The 26,642-nt window shown below is 36.8% G+C and overlaps 1 protein-coding gene across 1 annotated transcript in view; it reads right to left on the reverse strand.

Annotated features, from left to right (window-relative positions):
- LOC111142571 (zinc finger protein 521) overlaps positions 1-26,642 on the reverse strand; it is a 291,162-nt gene that overhangs the window by 126,838 nt on the left and 137,682 nt on the right. The window contains exon 4 of the mRNA XM_022495847.1: positions 2,763-2,847. Within this exon, the coding sequence (XP_022351555.1) occupies positions 2,763-2,847 (85 nt within the window). The remainder of the gene's footprint in view (positions 1-2,762; positions 2,848-26,642) is intronic.

Raw genomic sequence — 26,642 nt, forward strand, 5'->3', positions numbered from 1 at the left:
CCGACATCGCGACTGCGTTAAACACATGTGCTACAGAGGAGCAAACGCAAATGACTTGGTTAAAGAAGGAATTTAAAGTTACAACTTGTTGGGTCATCTGCAGACCTCGTTCTCCATCAGGTGACATAATCCTTCCTCCAGACTGATTGAAATGTAGAACGAAATCTGCAAAAACACTGTATCCCCTCTTAACAAAAAGAGTTAAGAGGCTTTTCAGATAGCCTCTAATCCTTCTTCCCTGCTAAATGTCTAGTTGAGATTATTTTTTGATTAGACAAAAAACATACAGACACACACAACCTAAAAATACCTACCCTCAATGGAGGTATTTTAGTCAACAAAATAATGCTGCCTGCCTCATTTGAAAGCCTAAGTATCACACTGGGATTTTAAAAAAGGATATCTTAGCCTTTGTGACATCCTCCCATTATGCATTCTCTTTCTGTAGATATTAACAACACGACTGGAGTTTAAGGACTTGGATGCATGGTCAACAGATAAAACAATTAAATGGATGCTATTCATTTGTTTAGGCCTCAAGTGTGAGAGAATTACATATTTTATTATTAAAAATAGCATGAATATTAAATAACTAGGCCCTCTGCGGAAAGGAATAGAATTTGCTTCTCTGATGGAAGGTGAATTGTTAAATGCTCAGATCCCAAGAGGAACTGAGTGTCACATTAATCCACCATAAGGTAGAGGGAGAAAGCCCTGGGAACACACTAATGTTGCAAGAAGTATAAGGGAACTACAAAAGGAAAGGTATAAAGCAATTTGAAAAGAAGGACAAACCAACGAATGTTACGGCCAAATGATACTAAAATTGGAAAATCACAATAGTCCTCTCATCGCTCAACATTCAATTCTGATTTGACATATTCAAAAGACATGAATATCATGGTGAAATTATATTCAGTCTGTTCCTCCGGTTCCCCAGGCTAAATAATAAAATCCAGAACCAAAGGTAAGTTTATGTAGAATAAAACCATACAGAAGCAGGACCGACATTTTGCTAACTTTTCCATCAGGTGCAAATTCTGAGAAATGTTTTCACTGAAGCCCACATAAAACTGTAGCATGAAGCAGAATCGTGAATGACTGCCACCAATAAACTCTACTCAAGAAATAAAGAGATGGAAAATACTAGCATTTATCATGGCAAGAAGTATTCATTCTTCCTAACCCACGTCCCACCCCCACCCTGAAAAAAAAGCAGTTTCAAAAGTTTATAAAGTATATCTGTTTGGAATCCAAAATAGAAGAAAATTGCAAGGAAACACATTATTCAAATCTCTCTTACATGTTGTTGTTATCTGCTAGACACTCAGTAAAGTTGTCATGTTATTCTACCACGTTGGAGAATAGGATATTGAATGCATAAGAAAATCACTAATAACATCAGTACTTAAATCTGGAAAATACAGAGATAAAGTGATCAAAATTTTAGCTGTTGTGTGCAAGTTCCACTTTGCACAATTCTGTACTTATGTAAGCAATAATCCTCCTAAAGACCCATCATTTGAAAACTATAAAGCAAATTCTATTGAAAACTATTAATCAATTTTCTAACACGCTTTTGAATTTATCTTTATTAATTTCTACAAGAGCATTAGGAGTTTTGATACGGTTGCTTTTAATGATCAGTAATGATAGTTGGAGCCACACTTCCACTGAGCATTCCTAGAATGCTTCTGATTAGTGTATAATAAAACTTGTTTACCCCTGAAAACAAGTTCAGAGTCTAAAATGCTGAATTTTCTTTCCTGTTTTAGAGTTTGGTAATAGGAGAGCATGAGGTTAATTGGGCTTTTTAGTATTACATCACAATTATTTATGGTATTATAAAATACCATCAAATGAGGATGAAATAAAAAAAACACTCATAGTATAAAAACACAAATGAGTAACAAAAATAGCATAAAGTAATAACAATTGTCATTTTACTAGTTGAAAAAGATCTGCTTGATAAAGTTTAATTGGCTGGTTAAACTCTTAGTGTTATTACCAAGTGCTTATCAAATTAAAAAACATAGGAGGTAACCTCAAAGGAATTAAGGGATAATGGGACAATATGAATAACTGAAAAAATTATCCTTTTAGCTTGAGCCCATATGATAAATGCAAAATCCCTGAAAACACTGGCCGAGAGTGACTACAGAGATCTTCACCCAAACAGCTTTCATAAAGATGTGTGTAAAATTTTGGAGGGAAATAAAAAGTGATTACTGAGTTCTTTACATGATCTTTATGATCATGATTATTTCCACGCCGTTGAAACCATACATATAAAATGATCTTATGGCAATTTAAATTATTTATGTTTCCCTATCACAAAAACTCACCACTTTAGATTTTGATACAAAGATGCTTAAGCAACACACAGCAGTGCCATTACCATAATAACTTCTGAAATTAAAACCTGTCTAAAACTCTATGGAAAGCTAACATCCAGTTCATTAACCATTCCTGTTAGTTTTCAATAATGCAAAAATGATTAGAAGTTTAATTTGTTAATCACCTGTGTTTTGACTGGCAGTAGATATACAATCCTCTGCAGAAGTCTAAACTAGCCCTTGCAGAAAATAAAAGGTGCTAATGTCTTATCAGGCCTAATAATAGTAATAAAAATCAATCATGCCTAGGTAAAACATTGATGGCTGAACAATTAATTCATCTTTAACTCTGTTTAATTATATAGGCATTGATATACACAAGGAGGAAAAAAAGCCATCTGTAATAAGGCTTAGAGTGTCACTCACCAATCATGTGATTTGCAACATGAACCTGAATATCCCATTCATTGTAGAAAACCATCTGACACTTGATGCACTGATAGGTCTTCTTCTGAGAAAATAAGTATAAATAGAATTACTTAGATGCATGCACTTTTTATTGTTTTCTTTAAGAACAAAGACAAAAACAAAAGCCCAACCCTACTCACGACATTTTTTTGAGATGCTGGTCTTTTCTTTTTCTTTTTTTAAGATTTTATTTATTTATTTGACAGAGATTAAAGTAGGCAGAGAGGCAGACAGAGAGAGAGGGGGAAGCAGGCTCCCCGCTGAGCAGAGAGCCCGATGCGGGGCTCGATCCCAGGACCTTGAGATCATGACCTGAGCTGAAGGCAGAGGCTTAACCCACTGAGCCACCCAGGCGCCCCAAGATGCTGGTCTTAACCTGTGTTGCTAACCAAGCTGCTGTGTGTGTGTGGGTCTGCTGGAGCAAAGTTCCATGAGTGGCTCACTAAGACTTTGTGGTTTGATCTCAACACTATACTTTAGTTACAAATAGTTGGAAGAAATGGAGGCACATAATTATGGAGTAATATATTTTTAAGTTAGATTCCTAAGCACAAAAACAGAAGTTATCATTAAAGAAAATTCTGGAACACATGGCTGACTTTCAGAAACTGATGTCTTTGTAGATCCAGACCAAAATGTCTGTGAGTCACTTCTAGATATCCCTTAGTAAAGTGGCCAATAAGATTTGCAGGATCTAGCTAAGAGATTCGGCGATTATAATTCTTAGCTGAAGTCTAAAATTTGGATATTTCGGAAGTTGTTAAACAGTAGCCTTTAAAGACATATTTTCCCCTATAAAGACATCATACCATACTGAACATTCTAACATCCTTTTATCATTTTACATTACAGTCCTGGCAAGTGGAGAGAGCAGGATTTATTAATTCTTGAATCATAAATAAAGAAACTGAGGCCCAGGGAAGTAGAAAGATTTGCCTGATGCCAGAGAGCCCTAGAGCTGAGAAGAGAAATAAGTTCTCTTGATTCTAAATGCTAGGCTATCAGATAAAAGCAGCCTTTATGAGTTCACATCTTTATCATTGTGTCCCCTATATGGCTCAGTACATATTAGATGAACTCAATAAATAAAGTATTGGTTATGTTTTCCAGAACACAGCCACATAAACTCCTTTACGATGAGACCTGATACTTACAATTAAAAACCATCTTGGAAAACAAAATAAACCATTTTGAAATCTCCCAAATGTGAGAAAGTGACATTTATAAAATGACACTTTGTTAAGGCATTCTTATAGGATTATCATTTCATTTGTGGTTGTATAAAATTGTTTTCACTAATGGAAGCAATAAAAAATATCAGTCTGTAAATTGCCATTAATTTTAAAGAACTCGACAGAATCAAAGTCAAGCACAAAAATTTAGCGTCACTTCATAAGCCATTAAAATTACAAATGCTGTTAATGTGAGATTTTCTTAATTATCGTCACTTAACGTAGTATTAACTTCTGCAACACAGGATAGTAGTATTCCCCGTAAAGCACAGAAGAGCTGGTCTATTTCCAATGGAACTTTTCTAAATTATCTAGCAGGCTTTGTCCATTAGGCATATCGTGAATTGAGTGTGTTGAATCTAAATCTAATACCGAGTTGAAAACCCTGACGATCACCAAGGAAGATTTACTGCGCTGAGCTGTTTACAAGATGCTTTTGATAGTGACATGTAGAGCAACATGTGTTGCGTAAATAACATCTATCCCTTTTTTAACAATATTTCCCTTTAGAACTAGTTAGAAAATATTTCTGACTCCCAGATGACCTACATTATATATTGTTTATTAGCATACTTCTAGCATTATTCCTGATATGTGACCTTGCTGAAAAACAAAGAAACATAAACTTAATGGCTAGTCTTTTCTCTTGTTAGCACAGTAAAACATACAATATGTCGAAAACTGTCTCCAAAAATGATGACTGATGGATATGTTGGTGGCGTATACTAGGACTTTTTTTCTCCTGGTCTAATAATAAAGAATAAAATCACTTGACAAGCCAAAATAATAAAATACCAGCACTTACTACTACCTTCCAAATGAACTGACATATCTGATGATCTATGCACAGAAGTTTTCTTTTATCACTGGAAGAAAATGCTTTTGTCACTGCTGATAATTCAAATACTAATTCTACTCTTAAGACAGTGTCTAAAATGTTATGTTCTATTCTTATTAACGAAGTGATGTTCTTATTTATAAGCTCCTCGATTTGGGGCTGAGTGAAGTAAAAATTTCATGTCATCAAAAACAATGTACCAAGATCTTAAAATGCTGTAGTTTGAACTTTGCCTCTGCACACAGCCCACACTTCCCAAATACAAAGCAATGACATGTAAATTGGGATGTGTTGAGGTGTTCTTTTTTCAAAGCCATGATAGAAAATTCATTTTTACCTGCTATTTCTTTTCTAAAAAGGAATTTTAAATGACCTTTAAAGCATCTTTATTACAATTATAGACTCTTAGCGAAATATGTGAGAGACCCCTGTGTACCCATACACCATCTTTGAGTAAAGTGATTATAACCTCTGAACAGTGCTGGTTGGCCTTGGGGAGCTCATTCCCTTGGAGGTAAACCCACTCCAGCTCTGTACGGCTGAGTTTGTAAGGGACTTCTTCCTAATTCTAGACCTAAATCTGCTTTTCTGCTACTTTCAGTTATAGGTCCCAACTCTAGGCTCAGGAGCTACAAAGACCAGTTTGGATCCCTTGTCTAAAAAGACAATCACGTTACCCCTTTTTCAGACTGAGAACAGAGGGATGCTACAAGAAACACTTTGAACAATTTTCACCATCCTGGTTCCTCTCTTCCAGGTCAACCTTTTAAGAAACAGAAACCCAAATGAAGCACAATACTCCGGGGTTGTCTTGACCCATAAGGAGTACAGGAGGACTGTCACCTCCCTTAGGACAATGACTTCCATTTATATAGAAGACAACAACAACAAAAAAGTCAAGTGAGATCATTTCTTCTAAAAGCATATAACAGTAGAAACAGAACTTCCATTGTTTGGGCCCCAGATTGGCCTTTATCAACGCTTAAGTTGTCAATTTACTTGAAATGCTAATTTAGTACAATTTTTAAAAGAGACTTTTTTTCATTAGCCTTTTTTAATGTGCTACTTGGGAGTGGGGTTGTCATTTCCTGATTGTTCTCTTTTGTTTTCTGATACTGATAGATGTAATTATCAAGGATACAACTTTTTCCCAGCACCTCATTATTTTTGATTGATTTTGAGAACAATTTAAATGTGCCTTTTTGACATTCTTGTTTTCAGTTATACTCTGGTTAAGGTACTCAGAGACTTTCAGAAAAGAGCATCTCATAAATTAAAAAAAAATGATTAGGATCTTTAATAATGTATACTTTAAAAAAAACATTATTCTGATTAACCCCTCTCCCCCCCTCAAACTACATTCCATTAGGAGTTAGGCTTCACATTGAGCCTCAGCAAGCAAAAAATAACATAAAATAATATATACTTTGCAGTTATAAATTGCTTTGATTTTTTTTAAACAAAAAAATCTGACTATAAGAAAACTGACTATAAGTAAAAATCATTGCATTCATAGTAACCCTTAAGACCAGAAAAGGGAAAAAAATCTTAGTTGCCACCATTGGAAGTGAATATTACATAAATCTTTTATTCTGAAAATTAGTAATTAAAGGCACAGAAGCACTAAGCTTTTTTAGGAGGAAATGTAGTTCATGCCTATTTGATGAGGAAAAGTTCTTTAGGAAAGACTCTCTGTAGAAGGGAGGACAGAATTAGAAATCCACCATTTTGCAATGTCAAATAAAGGAGCCCAGGATACTCACTAATGGATGCTAAAACTCTTAAGAGAAAGGTTATTCTGGAGATACTCAATTTTTATCCTTTAATAAGTACAAAGAGAAAGATGTACCTTTACAGTGGATTTATTTGGGAGTAATTACTGCAACCAGACTACTTAGCTTAATATTACTACTAATAAAATAGCCTGGCATTGTGTGTCTCTCAATGCATTGCGATATGGAGTATAGTACATCATAATAAAGTACTCTCATCTATAGTGTATACCTGAATCTAATCAAGCTTTTGAACAAACAGTCCAGTTTTCAGGAAATTCAGGGACAGAGGAACAAGCAGTACCCGGGGGGTGGGGAGTACACAGATCCAAAATATTCTTCAAAGTCAATCAAAAATATTCTTGGCCTGTTATCTTCAAAAAGCCAATGTCACAGAGGGGGAAAAAAGGTGGGAAGATTGTTCTCGGGTGAAAGGGACTAAAAGGACAACTAATAAATGTAGTGTGAGTGTAAAAGCAATGTGTGGATTCTGATTTGGGGAGAAACAGCTAAAAAGGTTTCTGAAGAAATTGAGGAAAACTGAATTTCAGCTGGTTATAAAATGATACTGGGTAATTACTACTGTTAACTTTCTTAGATGTGACAGTGGTATTATGGTTATGTGGATAAATATCCTTTTTGTTAGGGGAGACATACTGGATATTTAGGGGTGAAATGGCATGACGTTTACAATTTACCTCCAAATATTCAGAAAAAAAATAGTCAAATACAGATAAAGTAAATGTAGTTAAACGTTAGCAATTATTAAACCTAGGTACATGCTTAAATATTTTCATAATAAAAAGTGGGAATAAATGGATAGAATAATTCATAATATGTCATTTTTTAAAACACTAAACATAACCTGATTAAACCCATCCATTTGGTTCATTTTAAACCCCCACACTTGATGTACACCCAAAATGATCTGTGATGAGTTGTTACAAACATCTTTGCAAGTATTTTTTTGTATTTTTTGTGAGGGTTTTTCTTGTTTACTTGCTTTTTGTAAATCTAATGTATAAACTCTAAGAGGTAAAAAAAACCATAGCTTACATTCATTTCTATCATAAAGAAATAACAGTTTCCTCGAATTGTCTATAAAGTCTATAAAGAGCTCATATACATAAAATTCACTTGCAACAAAACTGTAAGAGCTGATGAAGGAGGGATTATTATCCTCATTTACAGATGAAGTGACATGTACTAATTCGTTCGGATTATGGATACTGGAACTAAGTCTGGTACCCCACCCTACCTCCCACTTACTGGGTTTTAGCACAGTTTATACTGTGATCATTTGCAGGTAAACATACAGCAGCATTTTAGGTACATTTTGAAAGAAGACTTTCCTTACAATTGTGTGCTGCTTTGGGCTTTGACAATGCCAGGGATGGTATAAAAGTGAGAAAACCCTCCCTAGCCACCTTCAGCATAAGCTTCTAGTACCAGGCCCTTGACCAAAATCCAGAGGGTGGAAATGGCTTCCAAGTCCTCTACTGGACTTCAAGATTTTCTCTTCTCTCTCAGTGTGAGATTTTCTTGCCATGTTCTTAACCATATATTTTTGTTTACTAGTCCTACTAAAAACTGAAAGAACAATTTCAGACTAAGAGTTTATGGTATGTCTCCAATCCTGAAAAATTTCTGCTGTTGTTTGCTTCAGTTTTCTTCAGTTTCTGTGTGTCTCTCACACAGCCTCCATTCATTTCCACTGGAACTCCAATTAGGCAAGATTGGAGCATCTGGATTTCACCTCTATGTATCTATGTAACCATTTTTAATGCATATTTTAGAAGTCATTTTATCCCTCTGTTCTGATCTAAGTGATTCTCTGCACTCTTACAAACCGCAAGTTCTCTCTTCACTGGTCTCCAGTCTAGAGTTTATCTTATCTATGGAAACTTTTACTTCAATGACTATTTTTTATTTCTAATTTTAAACACAAGTGCTCTTGCTTTCTTTATACTTGAATTTACTTCATAATTTGTCACTCATTTTGAAGTAGAAATCATACTTTCATTTATCTTTCTGAGCTTCTAGACATACTTATTTAAAGTCTTTGTCAGACTGGTCTATATAACTAATTTTCTCTGGAGTAGAATCTTGGTATCATAACAGCTGGCATTTTTGTTTGTCTGTGGCTTTTATTTCGGAATCATTTACATATTTTGGAATCTTGGTTTGAAGCCCTTTGCAGTGAAAGATTTTTTTCTCTATACACTCATTCTTCCATTGCTAATAGTTTTGCCATTGTTTCTACCAGCCTATCTCAGACTCCTAGACCAGGCTAGGTCTCATGAGGCATTTCCTGTATACATGATGTGCTACAGGGATGTAGAGGACATTGCTAGTTGAATCACAGAGCCAGCAATAGCTAATTCAGTTTTAAGTCATAAAAGTGTATCTTTCTTCTTACCCCTTTAACTTTCCAGCTAAAAAATTCTAATACCACATATGGATCAACAATAGAATTTTTTTTCCCCCAGTCTCCTATTGTAAGCAGTGAAGTTTCTCCCTTGACTTGCTTGAAGTAGCAGGTTTAGTTTTGTCCCACAGAGATTAAATCTAATTACCACTTCTGGAGTGGAACCCAGCAGAATCCTGGTTTCAGTCCTAACCACTTCTGAAATTTGGCTTCTAGATCTCAAAGATGGAGAATTGTTTTGAACCTGACTGTGTCCATTTGGTTATCTATGTTTTATCTATGGTCATCATATGTTTAGAGTAACAAAACATGATGTTACAGAATCATTTCTCAAGGGTGTCCCAGAGTTCAGCCCCCTCTATATCACCAGCCCCAAACGTAGGCAGTGGCTGTCAAAGAAGAGCCAGTCCCAGATTCAGTCAGGACCCTCTGAAATCAGGATGTTGTTTGCAGCATTAATCATGCTACAAAATAATCCACTCCCAACATATCCAGGAGGCTTAATAGGAAAGCAACTTTAGAATCTTTTTGCAATCAGTTGCTATTCTGTGGCTTCATCATTTAGTTGTGTGACAAATCATTTAATGACCTTGAGTCTTAGTACCCTTCTCTGTAAATTAAAACTAATAAAACTTACATCTTAAGAGCTGATGTGAGAAGCAAGTGAGAACTATGCAAAAGTGCTTAGTACCACGCCTACCATGTTGCATGCCTGCATTAAACAGTAACTACCTTTATTACTCTTTACTTGACAGGTTATTATGGAGACGGAATGGAATACTATATAAACCGTCTGACACAACAAAGTTGCTTGTCAAAGATTAATTCTCACTCTTTTATGTGGACTTTGAAACCATATTAAAATTTCTTCAAGCTAGAATTGACTAATTTAAATTTTATGGCAATTAACGTAAGGTTAAACAAATGTTTGTTAAAAAAAGGTTTAAAAATTAATAGCATAAAGAATATCAGAAATTGGTGACAGGGTTAGGGGGTGGGGAGGAGGAAGACAGAGCACGTAAAAAGGTAGTTAGGAAAAACAAAATGGAACAAAACAAAACAAAAAACTCTTTTCAAGGACTATAGCACTATCATTCTGAGAACGAATACATTAATTACAAGTGAGACATATATTTAAGATCAGCAGCACCTTTACTTGGCAGTATTTTGTTGGCAAGCAAATGAATATTATGTGTGAGCTAAAATAATAAACCTACAGCTTTCTACAAATACTCAGTAGTTCAGACATTTTACTAATTTAGTTTGGATAACTTCCAAGTAATTCTGAATTTGTGTGAAAATAAGTCAGAACAGAGAGGGGGGGAAAAAAAGGTGAAAAGTAATGGGAGCTAATAATGAGGAAAAGTTCGCCTGAGTAATTCACTGAAAAACACCAGCGTGGATTTTCTGTAGTGTGCTCTCAGGGTAGTTAAAAGAAGGACACTATTTTACAGATGTGGTTAATGTCCTGAGATTAAAGACCACATAGCCCTTTGTGCTAAGAGCTCAGTAACCAAGAGATATTAAACCAAGAGATTCCTAAACTCAAGGAGTTACAATATAAATGGGGAGAGAACACACACAAATATTAAATGGTTACATAAGTATTCTGCCGAAATAACATGGCAAAGCAGTTCAAGACCAACCGCCCATCAGTGTGCAACAAAGAGAAGATCGCTAAGACACCTCAGATGGGGACAGATGAACTTGGTCCACAAGGGTCAGGAAGAATTCCCTGGGAGAGGAAGGACTTTATCTGAGATCTGAAAATGGGAACATTTTCCCTGAAGTCAAAACTGAGTTACAAAGTGCCTGCTACGTGCCAGGCAAGTGTTCACACTCAAATGGGATATTTGGTGGAATGAGGAAGGCAATTCTGAATAGAAGCAGGGCAAAATAAGATTGCTCTGGCCAACTGACTGGGCAGGAAAAAAAGAGGAGACAGACAAAAAAATAGAAGATTTTTGTTTTAAATGACTAAGTTGCAATTTTTTCTTTTAACTTTAGACAAACTCTGCATAGGCCCCTTGGAATCCGAAAAGAAAACATACTTAGTTTTTACAAATAAATCCAAATCGCCGTAAAGATACACATTTAAGCTGCCATTAACTTTGAAATCGTGGGTAAAAAAAGCCCAACCATTTTCCCCCCACTTTTCTTGGGTTCTTTTTGAATAGTAAATAAAATACCTTTGTAATTTATAATATCTTATTTTTAATAGTATCATCAATAGTCAAAAGCTAGAAAACAATTGAGATTTAAAAAAAAAAAAAATTCTGGCTATTACTCTCTAAAAAACAAAACCCAGTGTCAAAAATGGAGTAATTACCATGAATCTGAGCCTAAGTTTTCCTCACGGAGAGAGATGCTTTCTTAGCCTTATTCCTCTCCACTCCTCTTATTTCTCCTGATTCAGAATCTGGAGGCTCTTCCGAGAGACCTAGCTTATTTCCTCCCTACACAGGTCACTGAGACCCTCTGGGCAAGAGATCTTCATCTAGACGATCTCATTTAATAGGATGTGTTCAGTTGCTGTTTATTGTGTGCCACAGCAAATGTACATCAGTCGATCTCCTTATAGCGTTGTCTATAAAATGGGCAGTCAATACATTTCGGTTATTGACTATACAATGGACTAGTGAGGCACCCCACACCCAGCCCCTTCATTCCTAAGCTGCTACCTACACCTTGACTATTTCTGCCTGAAAACTTCTCTACCCTCAACCCAGCACCAGAAATCAGTGAATTAGAAGAGACTGAAAAACACAGACTAAATTGACGCTGTAGTAAAGGTTAAAAAAAAAAAAAAATCGCTGGAAGCATGTGTTGAGTCTTTGAGTTCGGACAGGAATTTGCTTCTAGTTACCACTGGTTATAATATATTATTAGTTCTTAGTTTGGAAGGATTTATGATTCATAATAGATTTGGGTTAACTTCCTATATTGCCCGTTTGTGTACACTCATATCATCCAGAAAGCTAAGAAATTGGGAGTGGAAGAACAAGAGTTTAAATAATCACTTTTTATAAACATAAATGAGAGGAGGAAAGGAAGGAGTCAAAATTTTTGCCTTACACCACATTATAGTCTATTTTTCCCATCAATTATTCCAACCATATACTGATTTTTTTCCACCTTAAAAATCTGAAACCTCCCTTCTGTCTCACTGTTGTCAGAATGAGGAGGTGCGGTTGGTGGATATCAGGGATACCTAGCTGAAGAAATGAAAAAGTAGGAACATTAAGTAGAATCTCCCAACATCATCAAACCACCCTATGTCCGCAGTGATCCAATGCTGGAGGTTAGTAATATGATTTACAATCCTCCCAAAAACATGGAGGAAGTTTCATGAGCAAGAAAAATATATTTTGGAATCCATTAAGAAACATTTTCTGGGGGCGCCTGGGTGGCTCAGTGGGTTAAAGCCTCTGCCTTTGGCTCAGGTCATGATCCCAGGCTCCTGGGATCGAGCAATCCCAGGGTCCTAGGATCGAGCCCCACATCGGGCTCTCTGCTCAGCAGGGAGCCTGCTTCCTCCTCTCTCTGACTGCCTCTCTACCTATGTGTAATCTCTGTCTGTCATATAAATAAATAAAATCTTAAAAAAAAAAAGAAACATTTTCTGAAGTGTGTAACTTCTGCCCCCAAGGGAAGTTTTGTTAATACTTAATGAGTACTTGTACCATTTATTAGAGACTCACCATACGTATCTAAAGGATAACATAGAGAAGAAATTTTATCTAATATTAAATCATAGAAGTTTCTTTTTGATACTCTTAGAATTCATTACATGTTGTATCAGAATTATTTCAGTAAAACTGATTTATCTCCTCAAGGACTGTAAGCTCTCTAAGGGTAGGTGGAGGGCTCTGTCTTACCCATCTTGTTTTCACCGCAATTTGTAACATCACTCTTTCCACACAATAAATTAATGTGTGAAGGAGTCATACTGGTTCATTGTACAATAAAAATCTTTGCTTCTTCCCTCTTCCCTTCAGAGGAAGGCTTCTGTGGAGTCCTGCTTATTCTCCTTTGTTTATATTTCCCTGATCTATCCTTCTAGCAATTCTTCTGTCAAAAGAATACTTCATGTTTTGGCAGTTTTGTGTCTGTCGTATCCATACAATGTCTTTGTCTTAGTTTTGGGTCATTCCAGTTACCCTGTATGTGCCCAAATTACCTTGTTCTTTATTACTCTTGTTTCCACTGGAGCACCCTACCTCCTGTCCTCCTTCTCAGCTCTTCGACCTCTCCTCTTTTTTGGTTCTGCCTTTCACCCTGCTTTCATTTTGCGTTCTGCCTTCTCTCGTCCATCCCTTCCATTCGAACAGGTTTCCTACTGAGGCATGTCAGACTACCTTTCTCGTCTCTTTCAGATTGCTTCTAAAACCCCCACCTGCTCCAAAAAACTTGTTAGCAATTACACCCACGCAACTCTGCGGGTGTCTCGTTGTTTGTACTCTTTGGCACTAAGTTTTTTTAAAATGGAGTTGTGTTTCCTTGACTTTTTCTTGCACTTTTTTCCTTGACTGTTTTCTTGACCATTTCTAAATCCTGCTGTGTGGCTACAACATATATAAACGTGAAAGTGACCAAGTTCTTTGAGCCCCTTGTTTTAACTGAACTTATTAGGATATATAAAACTCTTCCTCATTCATCATTCCAAAAAGCCTCCTTTAAAATAAAAGAATAACATGTCCCCATATTCTTTATATATTCAAAGTACTAGTACGAGCTTAGACAGAGTAGCAGTTCTAGAACCGAAAGGGACGCATGAGACTATCTATCTCAATTTCATCATCCCAAAGAGATAAAGTATCCTTGTCTGGAATGCACAGAAAATGACCCACAGAGCAAGTGTCAAACTCCGGATGGCCATAAACACAGCCATCCTGTATGGGGGCGGGGGAGGCACGTGCATTTACCAAAAGGAACCGCTAACACTTGCCAGTTGGCTCTCCACTGTGCTTCCAACTTGAGGCTCCTCTTAGCACTGGACCACGTCTCCACGGTTAGTCCTTGCTTTCTCTGTGGGTCCTCGCTTCCCAGTGTATTCTTTCAGCATGGAATTCACTATGTTATATTCAAAACATCTATTTGCATTATATTCCAAGGCTTCCTGTCACTTAAGGACCAAGGTCTTATTTCTCCTTCAGCTCCAGTACCCAGTGCACTGCCTGACAGGGGTTATTTGTGAAAGAGTGCATGAACTATACAGAAGTGAATTGATTTGGGCTTTTTATAAGTATACCCAAGAGTAAGTGTTTTCAGGGAAATTTATTGGGGGGAACCAGACTGTTGCCACGAAACATACCTACATTCTGCATCACACAACCACATAAGACCTTCCAGTCCCCCTTCAGATTATCCCAGAAAGATTAAACTATAGACTTCAAAAAGCTCTCTCTGCATAATCCTTATTGATAATATATTTTACAAAGCTACAGACTTCCCATATAAAAAATGTCCAAGAATGTAACCTGAGAAAATATGGCGCCCTTTCTCAACAGGACTTCTGCTCCATGAGAACACCGCTCCACAATAAAGAATGTGAGGGGGAAAGTGCTAGGAAAAGGATTATAATATCAAATCCAACATTTTTTAGAGGATCTGTGCAAGGCAAGCACTGTAATTTCTTTTTTAGACGTTCCTTAACAGTCTGGGTGATAAATCAGTCATTATTTTAAAAGACATTTTAGAATTTTATTGTTGAATATCCTTACTAGACCTTTGGGAATATTCCTATTTCTAATCCTGCCAACTCCTCACCATCTTAATATGTATATGACTCACTATTTGAGGGTATATTTGATTTTTGGAGGTTTAATTATTTGCCAAGAGAAACATGAAATAATACTTATCTGCTCGTCACTGTGGGCCCAGTGTCTATGCACAATGTATGTCACAGGTTTGAAACTCAGTACTGTAGAAGGAATGAATGCACTAGACACAAATTGATCCAAATTATATAGCATGCATGTTATGGAAGGTCTGTTTTCAAATTATTTAAATTTGGTATAACAAAATTCTATCAATCCAGACCCCTTCATGGCGCTGAAAAGATCTGTCTCCCACCAAAATGATGTCAATTTTCCAATCCTAGTAGGTCTAGCCATTAAGCTTGGAGGGCTTCCTGCCAGCTACCTCATTTATCCATTTAGTCTTGCCTCCTGTGTACCTTTCCTCCTTGCTTTCTGTTCCACCGCTTACTTTTTTTTTCTTTTTTCAAGAATGATCTTTGTTAAATATGTGGTCCCTATTAAAATTAAATTCTGTTATTTCTGGACATGTATTTATCAAGAAATTTTATTACAGTTCATTTTGCTTCCTTACTGATATCCAAACTTATAAAGTACCCGAGATGATCCTTAGACTTAACTTAAAGGGAAAATGTTAACATCAGACTTTGTCAGGTTAGGGTTACTAGTAGCACTTTGATTTCTAAATCATAGTGGATCTGTGCTTTGAAACCTCTCTCAATCCCTTACTTATTAGTGATTTTTAAATATAGCATTCTATTCTAAAAATAAGGGGTCATGCATCTAAATGATGAGTCCTATCCAAAAAACAAAAACAAAAAAACACCCCACAATATTTTCACCATTTTCCTTTCTGAGAACATAAATATATTTGATCCCTAGAGAACATTGCCGGTGGGTTTCAGGCAAGCAAATAATAGCTTTTTAAAATTAACTGCTTTTCACACTATTCACTTGCTTCTTGAGGTTAGGGGGAAATGTCTCATTTTGGGATTCACTTAGTATGCCTTTCATTTATAATTTTTAGTTTTCTTATATATTATTTCCCCAATACCTTTTGTGTTCCCTTGTTCTCCATGATGTTTCAACCCAACAGTACTACTGAAAATCTTCCATGTCTTATCTACAATTGCTTCTTCTACCTATGAACTCATCTATTTACATGTTTTTGTTACCTTTTGTATTTATTGTCACCTGACACGATCTCTGACCTCAAGCAAATAAAGTAATGTTTTTGTCTTTGTAGTTGTTACACTCAGTCTATTCTTTGGTTTTCACTTCTTCTAGGTTTGTTTTACTATTTTATTATGCTTTTCTATTTCCCCAACTTTGTGGAAATGTGATGACTTAGTTTGATTCATTAACCAAATAATCCATAGACTTAGCATTAGATGAAATGATCCTAGATTACAATAATAAGTTAATTGAAAACATTTTATATACAAATTATATGAAGGTCTGCATGCATGCATGGGGTATGTGTAGACTTACGCCTGGATAGTACAGAAGTGATGTACCAAATGCAACATTTGCTGGGTGCTCCCTGTTTGCTAAGGGCTTTCATACATACATATACCATTTGCTCTTCACAGTAACCCTATAAAGCAGGCAAAGTATGGAATATGCCCATGCTAGCAGTGAAGGAACAGAAGCTGAGGAAGGACTGGTTAGATGACAAAGAAGGTTCTATCAACTGTTATTTGCATTCCTTTTTTTTTTTTTTAAGCACAATATTTTCTTCTCCTATGTTATGTGGCCTAAGTTTAAACTCCCTACACCTAGAGTGGCAATCTCTGAATAACAAAAAACTTTCAGACTCCGCTGAAGACTGACTTGTGTCATATAATGTTTAATTCAACAAAATAAATCATTTGCCTTAATATGGGGACCTCTTACAGGATCTCACCTGCCATTCAATCTCTGTACGATATGAATTACATACAATGTCACATATTTATGAGGAGTCTAATGTCCTATTTATGTGTGGTTGGAAGAAACTGTATCACCATTTAGTTCTCAGATAAATGTCCCCTTCTTTGTTTCTGTTTAATCACCAGGTTTCAAACATTTACGAATGTTTATTAGGAACCTCTCCTGTGTAAGGAACTCTGGGGAGAAACATGCAGGATACCCAGCCAAGCCCTGCCTCCACCCTCTCGAACTCCCTGTGCTCCTGCCATGCTGGCCCCTTGCTGTTCCTCAGCCAGCCAGGGACACTGCTGCCTCAGGACTTTTGCTTTGGAAATTCGTCCAATCTGTTTGCTCTTCACAAAGATATCAGCAAAGCTAACTCCGCCTCATTATTTGCTACCTCTTCTGAACTACTTTAGTGGTTCTTCTATTACGGCGCATATTCCATTCTAATTTATAATATAGTTATTGTTATATATTAATCTTTCCCTAGTAAACTATACACCCTCAGGGGACCATACTGGGGAGAAAGAGGTGTATTCAAAGGCCCTTACTTGTGGGCGCCTGGATGGCTCAGTGGGTTAAGCCTCTGCCTTCGGCTCAGGTCATGGTCTCAGGGTCCCAGGATCGAGCCCCGTATGTGGCTCTCTGCTCAGCGGGGAGTGTGCTTCCCCCTCTCTCTCTGATTGCCTCTCTGCCTGCCTGTGATCTCTCTCTCTGTCAAATAAATAAATAAAATCTTGAAGGGAAAAAAAAAGCCCATACTTGTATAATGTGCATCCTCTTTACAAACCTGATAGCCTAACGTCTTGTACATAGCAGGAAATTAATAAACCTGTTATTTTAAGTTGAAATGCCAAATGAGGAATCAAAAGTTAATGCCATAGGCTAATGTTCCCCAAAGTGTGAGATATGTACCACCTTAACTGGAAAGTATGGATACTGTTCTTTCTGATTACACAAAGGAAATACGTCTCACTGTGATGCTAATATGTCTTTAATACCTCTACAATACTTAATAAATCTTCTGGTAACAACAAAAGAACAGTTTTCAGGCTCTTAGCTTTTTGTAAGTAGAAGTGTATAGCTAGAATTTTTAAAACATTATTTGGTATTAATCATATTAGTGTGTTATCTTTTATTTAAAGTGATACTGATTTATACTTATGGTTCTGATTAGTTCTGATTTTTATGTTAAATATTAAATGCCTACAAAGAGAATTTATACCATAAATAATGAAGAGTAATGATTAAACAAACACCTGTGTGTCCAACTTAGCTTCCTGTGTTCTTTCCAGACAACCCATTACTCTCTGTCTGAATTTGCATTTCCCATACTATTAGTAAGGATAAATATTTTCACATGTTTACTGAGCCTTCATGTTTTCCATTTGTGAAATGCCATTTCGTGTTAGTTTCCCATATTCTAATTTGTTGGTTTGTGTTTCCTTACTGATTTGTGGCTGTTTTCTACATATTTAGGAACTAATAGTTTTCTCAGCCACGTGTTATAAATGTTTTATCATCTCATAGCTTTCATTTTTGTTCATTCTATAGTAACATTTAGTAAACAACTTATTATTTTTAAGGTAGAGGAGCATATCATTTGCGATATTTTATTTGTCATTTATACTGTCTGGGCACTATTTGAGATAGCACTCCCAACCTAAGGTCATACGAATATTCTTCATATTTTTTCCTAAAAGATTTACAGTTTTATTTTTCACACATTTTTACACATGTGAGTATTCTATTTTTATTTTTTCCATATGGATAATAAATTGAATACTCCGTCGATTCCCTCACTTATGTGCAAAGATGGCTATAATCTATGTTGAGTTTTTATGTGTCTGGTATCTCTTGGAGAACCTTTATTGTGTCCTGTGGACTAATCCCACACCATCCAAATTGCTGCAGATCATTATCAATCGCCTGCATGGTAGCACAGATCCTGCTCTGCTTGTTCTTTTCCTTCAAGGGAATCTTTTTTTTTTTATTTGACAGAGATCACAAGTAGGCAGAGAGGCAGGCAGGGAGAGAGGAGGAAGCAGGCTCCCCGCCGAGCAGAGAGCCCGATGCGGGACTCGATCCCAGGACCCTGAGATCATGACCTGAGCCGAAGGCAGAGGCTTAACCCACTGAGCCATCCAGGCGCCCCCCCCTTTTCTTAAATTTATTTATTTGACAAGAAAATCTTTATATTCTTCACCTTTCATTCTTTCATATACCTTTTTGAACCCGCTTGTCCAGTTCCAGAAAGTAAGAACATAAAAAAGTACATTTTAAAACCCGTTGAAGTTTCCATTGGAGTAGCTATAATTTATAGATTAAATTAGGGATATTGAATAACTTTACAGTATTGAGTCTTCTTGTCCATGAGCGAGTTATGCATGATCATTATTTAAGTCTTTAAAAAATATTCCAATAATGTTTTACCGTTTTTCTCCATAAACATCTTGAACATCTTACAAGATTTATTTTTAAGTAAACTAATTTTTGTGTCTATTATAAATGGAATGATTTTACAACTTTTTTTCCCACTTTTTTGCCGGTGAATAAAAATCTAATTGACGTATAGGAGTTGATTTGGTATCTAGCAAACTTACTAAAGTTTCATTTGTTATAATAATTTATCTTTAGATTCTTTCAATATTGTTTTATATACAAACATAAGACCTCCAAATGACAGTTTGATTTGCTTCTTTTCAATTTTAGTGCTCCCTCCTTTTTTATACTTAAATTCATTTTTATTTTATGTTACATTGTTGACTAGGTCAATGAATAGGCCTTATTAGTTATTTTATTATGAACTAATAATTGAATTGAAACTTCTCCACTAATTATTATGCTTGCCAAAAATAATATTTCAAATACTCTTTATTAGGGTAAGAAAATCCCTGCCTGTTCCAAGTGTTCTTTTTAATCATGAAAATATGTTGAATTTAGATTTTTCTGTAACTCTTGAGATAAACATATAATTTGTCTCTTTTAAACTGCCAATGTGGTGAATTCAATCACTTTATTTATTGAGATTGAGCCCACCTTGCATTCTTGTGGTAAAACCATTTTAATATAATATAAACTCTTTTAACATAGTGGACTTAGTTTGTTAATATGTTCTCTAAAATTTTTTAATGTAAAATCACTTAAATTTTTCTTTTATTATCTTTGTCTGGTTTTAATATGGAGATTATACTGGGCTTATTAAATGGAGTGACCCTTCTTTTTGTATTTTCTGGCACAGGTATGGAATTATGTGTATGTTCTGGTATTTTCTTTGTGGGGAGGTTTTCAACAATTTATTAAACTCTTTAATGTTTATGGAATTTTCTACTTCTCTCTTTTTTATCTTAAGCCAGCTTTGGTGACATACTATTCTAAAACCATTTCCATATAATCCCATTTATCCAGCTATTAGTACAAAATTGTTCATAATATTTTCTTTTTTTTTTAATCTTGTGCATTTTGGATTTTCTTAAAGTAAAATTTAAAGTTAAGAAATAGCATATATATACTAAACTATAATCTTATGGGTATTGCTTAATGAAATTTTACATATGTATGTAACAGTGTAATCACCACATAGATCAAGATATGGAACATTTCTAGCACCCAGAAGAATCCCTTTTGCCCCTTCCAACTCCATGCCATCGCAGAGGTCACTATTCTGACCTTGATCACCACTGATTAGTGTTGCCTATTGTTACACTTCATATGAATGGAGTCACATACCAGCAGGTGCCTGGTTCCTTTTTTTCAACATTGTGTATATGAGTTCCCGAGATTTGTTATTTAACAGTCGTTCATTCCCTTTTATTGCTGTGTAGTATTCCATTGTGTGAACAGAATGAGTTCACACCATTATATGAACGCATTTATTCATTTTCTTTTGACAGACATTTTGATTGACTCTAGCTTGAAGCTTATATGCAAAATCCACTATGAATATTCCTGTTCATAACCCATGGTGAACATTTGCACTCACATCTCTTAGATGTAGACCTTGGAGCAGAATTTGTGGCTTATAGAGTCGGCTAGTATTCAACTTTAGTATATACTGCCCAGCAGTATTTTTAAAGCACTTGCACAAAATGATACTGCCCCTAGTAAAGTAAGAGAGTTGCAACTGCTCTCCATTCTTGGAAAATAAGGATTTTTGCATTCATTTTTACTTCAGTCATTGTGGTAGGTGTAGTGGCTCTCCTAGTATCTTTTAAAACTGCATATATGATGTTATGGCTCCCCTTTCATTATTAATATTATTTATTGTTATTTTTTAACTTGATTAGTTTCATCAGAAGTTTAAAAAATTTTGTTAGTCTTGTCATAAAAGTGGTTTTTTACTTTGTTGGCTTCCTTGTTGCCAGTTTTCCATTTCACTATCTTTGCGCTTTGTGTTATCTTCCTCTCTCCTATTTTTTCATGGGCTTGTTTTGTTGTTCTGTTTCCAGTGTCTGGAACTGGATGTTTAGCTTATGGATATCATGCCTTTTTAAATTTTCTAATATGTATTTTTTTCTAATATGTATTCTTATGGTATAACAATGTTTTCCTCTAAGTGTTACTTTGTTTTCACCTGGCAGGGTTTTTAATATAGCTTTCTTTCAGTTCTAAGTACTTTTAATTTCTCTTTTTATGCCCCCTTTGCTCCACATGTGGTTTTAATTTTTAAATTTATGAAGGTTTTTTTTTTTTTAAAAAAATAACTTTTTCATGTATCATGGATTTGTATTGTGGCCAGAGAATTTGATTTGTGTGAACCTCGACTTCTAAATTGGTTGGAACTTCCTTCATGATAGGCAGGGTGTGAAGGAGAGCACCGGGTGTAAAACGACGGGCCTGGGCCTAGACAGAGGCTGCAAGAGATGCAAACGGCAGAGAAATCACAGCAGCTTGAGAGTGGTCAACCCAAAAGGTTAGAAGAACAGAGAAGACACGGGAAATAAAAATAGCATTTCAGGCAAGAAGGATTAGGAGAAAGATGGAACACCATCAAAAACTGGGGGGCAAAAGAAATTACAATTTGATTTGGTCAAAGGGCTAGCAGAATGCATAACTGATGATATCAGACAGGTAGCTAAAAATCCAAGACAGGGCCTCAGAAGAAGGTCGAGATCTGAAATGTGATATTTTAGTCATCTGCATGGGGTACTAATGAATAGGAAATAAGTAATAGGAAATGAGGGTGAGGGGACGAGAAGGGCAGATTAAGAATAGAACCTTCAGGGAAAAAATATGGAAAGGTGAAAACAGAAAGTATAAATAAGGAACTGGCTAGTTAGACTTTGTTAAAAGTTAAAAGTGTTTGGCAATTTGGGGGGCATTTTCTAGGTAGACAAAGTACATAATAGAAAATTGCATCTATATTATGCAATGAGTAGAGCAATACTGTAATAAGAGATCCAGAATGTAGCTCTTGATTTTCTTTCATTATTCAAAATCATCTTGAATACTTACTAATTTCTACCTCAACGCCATTTAAGCCAAAATGTAAAATGCTTTGCCTAAATAGAATCCTGCCACTACGTAGCATGACTCCACACTCTTCTGGCTTAGTCCTCAAAGAACAAATATTATGTGCAATTCATGATTCATGGCTATAGACAAAAACATTCCTATTTCTGAATTTCATATGTTCTAAGAAGGCACTGGAACCCTATGAAAGGCATCAGCAAAAAAACTGAGAACTAGAAATAAGTACAGAAAATGTGAGGGTGGTAGTGGCAGTGAGTTTAATGTGTGGGTCAATGATCAATGCCAGGTGAGCATGGGACTAAGGATAGAGAGTGGGTATGAGGCAGGTGCTTCCATGTTCCACACCCTCATATTTATGCCAGGGGTCATTAACTCCCTGTACCAGTACAGTGTAGCTGCCAAACAAATATTGAACACAACAATAATAAATCGGAAAGCAGACTGAACTTGGCAAAGCAACAAACTCTATTTCAAGAACATCTTGAATCTTACACATTTGTTTGGTCATGTAAATTTTCTACTTAATTTTAAAGTATCATTTACCCAGAAGGAGCTTGCCTAATTTTTGCTCTCGGCAAAATTTAGTATCGGCAATTTGAAATATAGAAACTTTCCATCCTTGTATGGAAAATTTTATTACATAAAACAGAACTGTGGATCTTGAGTGGGTTCTGAATTACCATCATGTACATATTACCATTTCAGTATATGAACCATAAAGAAAGAATATTGACTTCCAGGCATTTAAAACAGACCTTGATATTGAAGGTGATTTTTGAACTATTAGAAACTTCTGGCCTTTCAGTTTATTTTAGTATTTTTAGATCAAACCTGACTTTAAAGCATGTCAGCACTTTGGGGTAAAGTAATCTGTATCTTTATGTATTAGTTACTGGATATACATGCATACATATGCAGAAATGTATATATTTTTGTCACTTCAAAGTACTTACACAATGTTCATTTATTCAACTGACATTGACTGAGACTTACGACAAGCAAGTTGGGTATTCAGAGGTGAGAAAGAGGAAGAAGAAAATAAACAAGTAAAAAATTATAATTTTAAAAGGAGATCTTAAGGAGGAGACTAACTTCAGTAAGATTTTGGGGGGAAGCCCATCTGAGCAACATGGGAAGTCTCTGAAGAATGTTAAGTGACTCCATGTAATTTACAAGTCTGCAGGACAATGCAGCATGAAGAATGGATTGGAAGCCAGCAGAAGATGGAGAGGGATCCATTAGGAAACCAGTGCAGTATCCAGGTGAGGAGTGAGGCCCAGACCATGCTGGTGGCTTTGGAGATGGAAAGACATGGATGGGATGACTTGTTAAAGGCAGAATCAAGAGACCCAGTACTTATTAACAGATTAGATGTGGGGAATGAGGAAAAGGAAGGAATCAGGAATGATTCCCTGGTTTCTTGCTTGAATAACTGGCTGTAAGGTGGTTCCCTTTACTCAAATGATGGAAGTTTGGAAAAAGAATAGGTTTCAGGAGAGACAATCAAGAGTTTAGACTGTACTCGTTACACTTCAAATATATAAAAGAGACGAAGATGGAAACATCAAGCTGTCAGCACACAGTAATCCAGAACTAAGCGGAGGTCTAGGCTATGAATAGAAATTTGGGGATTCTTAGCATGGAGAGAGTTACAGCCACATGAAGAGATGAGAGGCCTACTGAGAGCATAGACAGAAAAAGACAGCCAGGGATGAGCCTCAAATTATCTCTGTGCTTTTAGAATAGGGACGGGAGGAGAAACCTCCAAACACAGAAGTAGGAGGAAAACCAGAGAGCAAATGCCTTGAAGTCAGAGGTGCACATTGAGGGAAGAGCCATCTACTCTGCCCCGTGCCATAGGCATGATGGGGACAGGAAGGCTTTCTTTGGAACCTGGACACCAGGTGGGACCAACTACAACTTCTCTGGGAAATCCGGCCATGAAGTGGAGTAGGATGATAACAGTGGACTGACACATCATGGGTGACGATGGAACGTTTTAAGACCAAATGGGGTAAGGAAGTATGGATAGTGATACTGTAGGTAACACACTCTGAGCAAGAACACACATTTATCCAATACCTTCTAGGTTTCCGTCACTGTAGCAGGTGGCTCCTGCATGAGGAAAAAAAAAAAAAAAAAGCGAGGTGGCCAGCTGTCTTGCCATACTGCCATGAATGGAGAAAGGCTCTGGGTGAGCCACCAGCCAGACATAGCTCCACGACCCCCATCCATAGACATATGTGCCTACTGTGGACCTGGCACTGTCATGGGTATTAGAAACATGAGATTGAGTAAATTCTTGCCCAAGGAATTCATAGGAAGACAAAGGTAAAGAGGTAATTACAAAACAATGTGACAATTTTAATATATTTGTGACATATTGTATACACAGAGCATTCAAGGGGAGGAGAGGTGTTTGTGGTGGGAAGTCACGGTCATAGGAGGACTTCTCGATCTCTAAATAGAGGGTAAGTTGGACAGCCTCATGGAAGGTGGAGGGAGATTGTTGGGTAGAAGAGACAAGGCAGATCTTAATGAGACACAGAGGCAGTGTGTCACCTGCAGGTTAATTAAAGTATTTTCAACTACGGAATAAGGTGAAAGGTAAGAAAAGGAAGAGAAAATTTATCAGGGGCCAGAACCTGAAGCGTCATTTTATTTCACAATAAAAGGATATTATACTATCCTATAAGGATGGAAGTACAAAGCACTTAAAATGTTTCGAATAGGGAGGGACATGCTATTCAGATTTGTGTTTTAGATAGATTGTTCCGGCAGCTTTGTGAAGATGGATTTGAAAATGATAAGACTAAAGTCCAAGGGAACAATTAGGAGGCTGCTTCAGTCGTTTAGTGAAAGATGATCAGAGATTGAATTACAAATGTGGTAAGAGGATGGAGAGGAGGGGATTGATTTAAGAAATATATATGAGCTGAAACAGAGATCACTTGCTGGCCAACTGGATGTGGAGAAAAGGGAGACAAGAAAATCGGTGGCTCCACAAGTGAAACAGAAAATATGAGAAAAGAAGCAGGTTCAGAGAAAGGATGGTGAGTTCAGTTTTGGTCCCACTGAGTTTCAAGTGTATGAAAACACGTGAGTGACTATCTCCAGCAGGCAACTGTGTGTGTGGGTCTGAATATCAGTGCAAAGGTGTAAGTCACAGATACCCTTTTTAAAATCCATTTCATCGAGAGGTAATTCACATACGAAAATTCACTAATTTTACACCTGGTGGGTATTAACAAATGCATACAGTCATGTATCCACCACCACAATCAAGATATGGAATATTTCCATCAGCCCCCCGCCCCCGAAAGTTCCCTCCTGCATTTGGGAGATATCATTTGGAAAGTCATCCATAAAATGCGGTAGCAGGAGCCATGGGAGTGGATGAGGCCACATGGAGGGGGTATGCAGAATGAGAGTAGCCACAGGGCACAAACTTGTAGGAGCAGACAGAGGAAGTAGGCTACACATACCTCTATGAAGGCAACCAGGAGGGAAGAAGGACGCTTGGTAAAGAGGAAACAGCCAATACCGAGAAGTAGAACAGTGAGTAAACTAGGATAAGTTCTCTTTAAGGAAAAAACAAACAAACAAACAAACAAACAAACAAAAACAGCATTGCATTGGTCAGTTATCAGCAGAGACCTTAAAGAAGTCTGCTGCCGTAAAGTGATGGAAACAGATGATCCCTTGCAGTGGGTGGAGGAAGGGAATGACCACAGAAAGTAATACAGCAACCCAGAGAGGATTTTATGAAAAGAATACGGATGAGACGGCAGCCAAAGGAAAGTCCAGTGGATTTACGAAAAGAGAATCTTGAGTCTGGAGTTAGAAAGCCAGCTGCCCAGAGCTCCTTGCCTACCACTTCCTAGCTGTGTCACCTTAGATCTCAATTTATCTGGGCCTGGTTTGCTGCCTGTAAAATAAGGCAGCTTAATCAGATGGTCTCCAGAGTCCCTTCTGGTTCTGATTCTGTGGCTCTGCATAGCCAGCAACACAGACACAGATGGAAACCCTTGCAAGAGCAATTTCAGCAGACTGGCGGGGATGGCGTGAGCTGAAATGTGAGTAAATGACCCCTTGAAGAAACCCGGCGATCAGACGTCCTGGAGAAATGGAAGCAGAAGGACACATGCTTCTAATGTCATCGTAAGAAAACATATTAAGGTCCAAATGGGGCAGAACCTGACCAGGCTGGGCCAGTGTCAATGAACTACAGAAGAAGAACTAACATTTATTCAACACACAGTAAATGTCAGTAACTCTGCAAGGTGTTTCGTGTACGGAAAAATCTGGATGGCCAGCATCCTTCTTGTGTTAGTTTATCTCTCCCGTTTATGGAATCGTCGTAGGTAACGGTGGTCAGGCATAAATGTATATCATCCACGATCTCTGAGAGCTGAAGGGAAAT

Source organism: Enhydra lutris, unplaced genomic scaffold, assembly GCF_002288905.1.
Source record: "Enhydra lutris kenyoni isolate GAN:26980312 unplaced genomic scaffold, ASM228890v2 scaffoldscaffold8, whole genome shotgun sequence".
Classification (NCBI taxonomy): domain Eukaryota; kingdom Metazoa; phylum Chordata; class Mammalia; order Carnivora; family Mustelidae; genus Enhydra; species Enhydra lutris.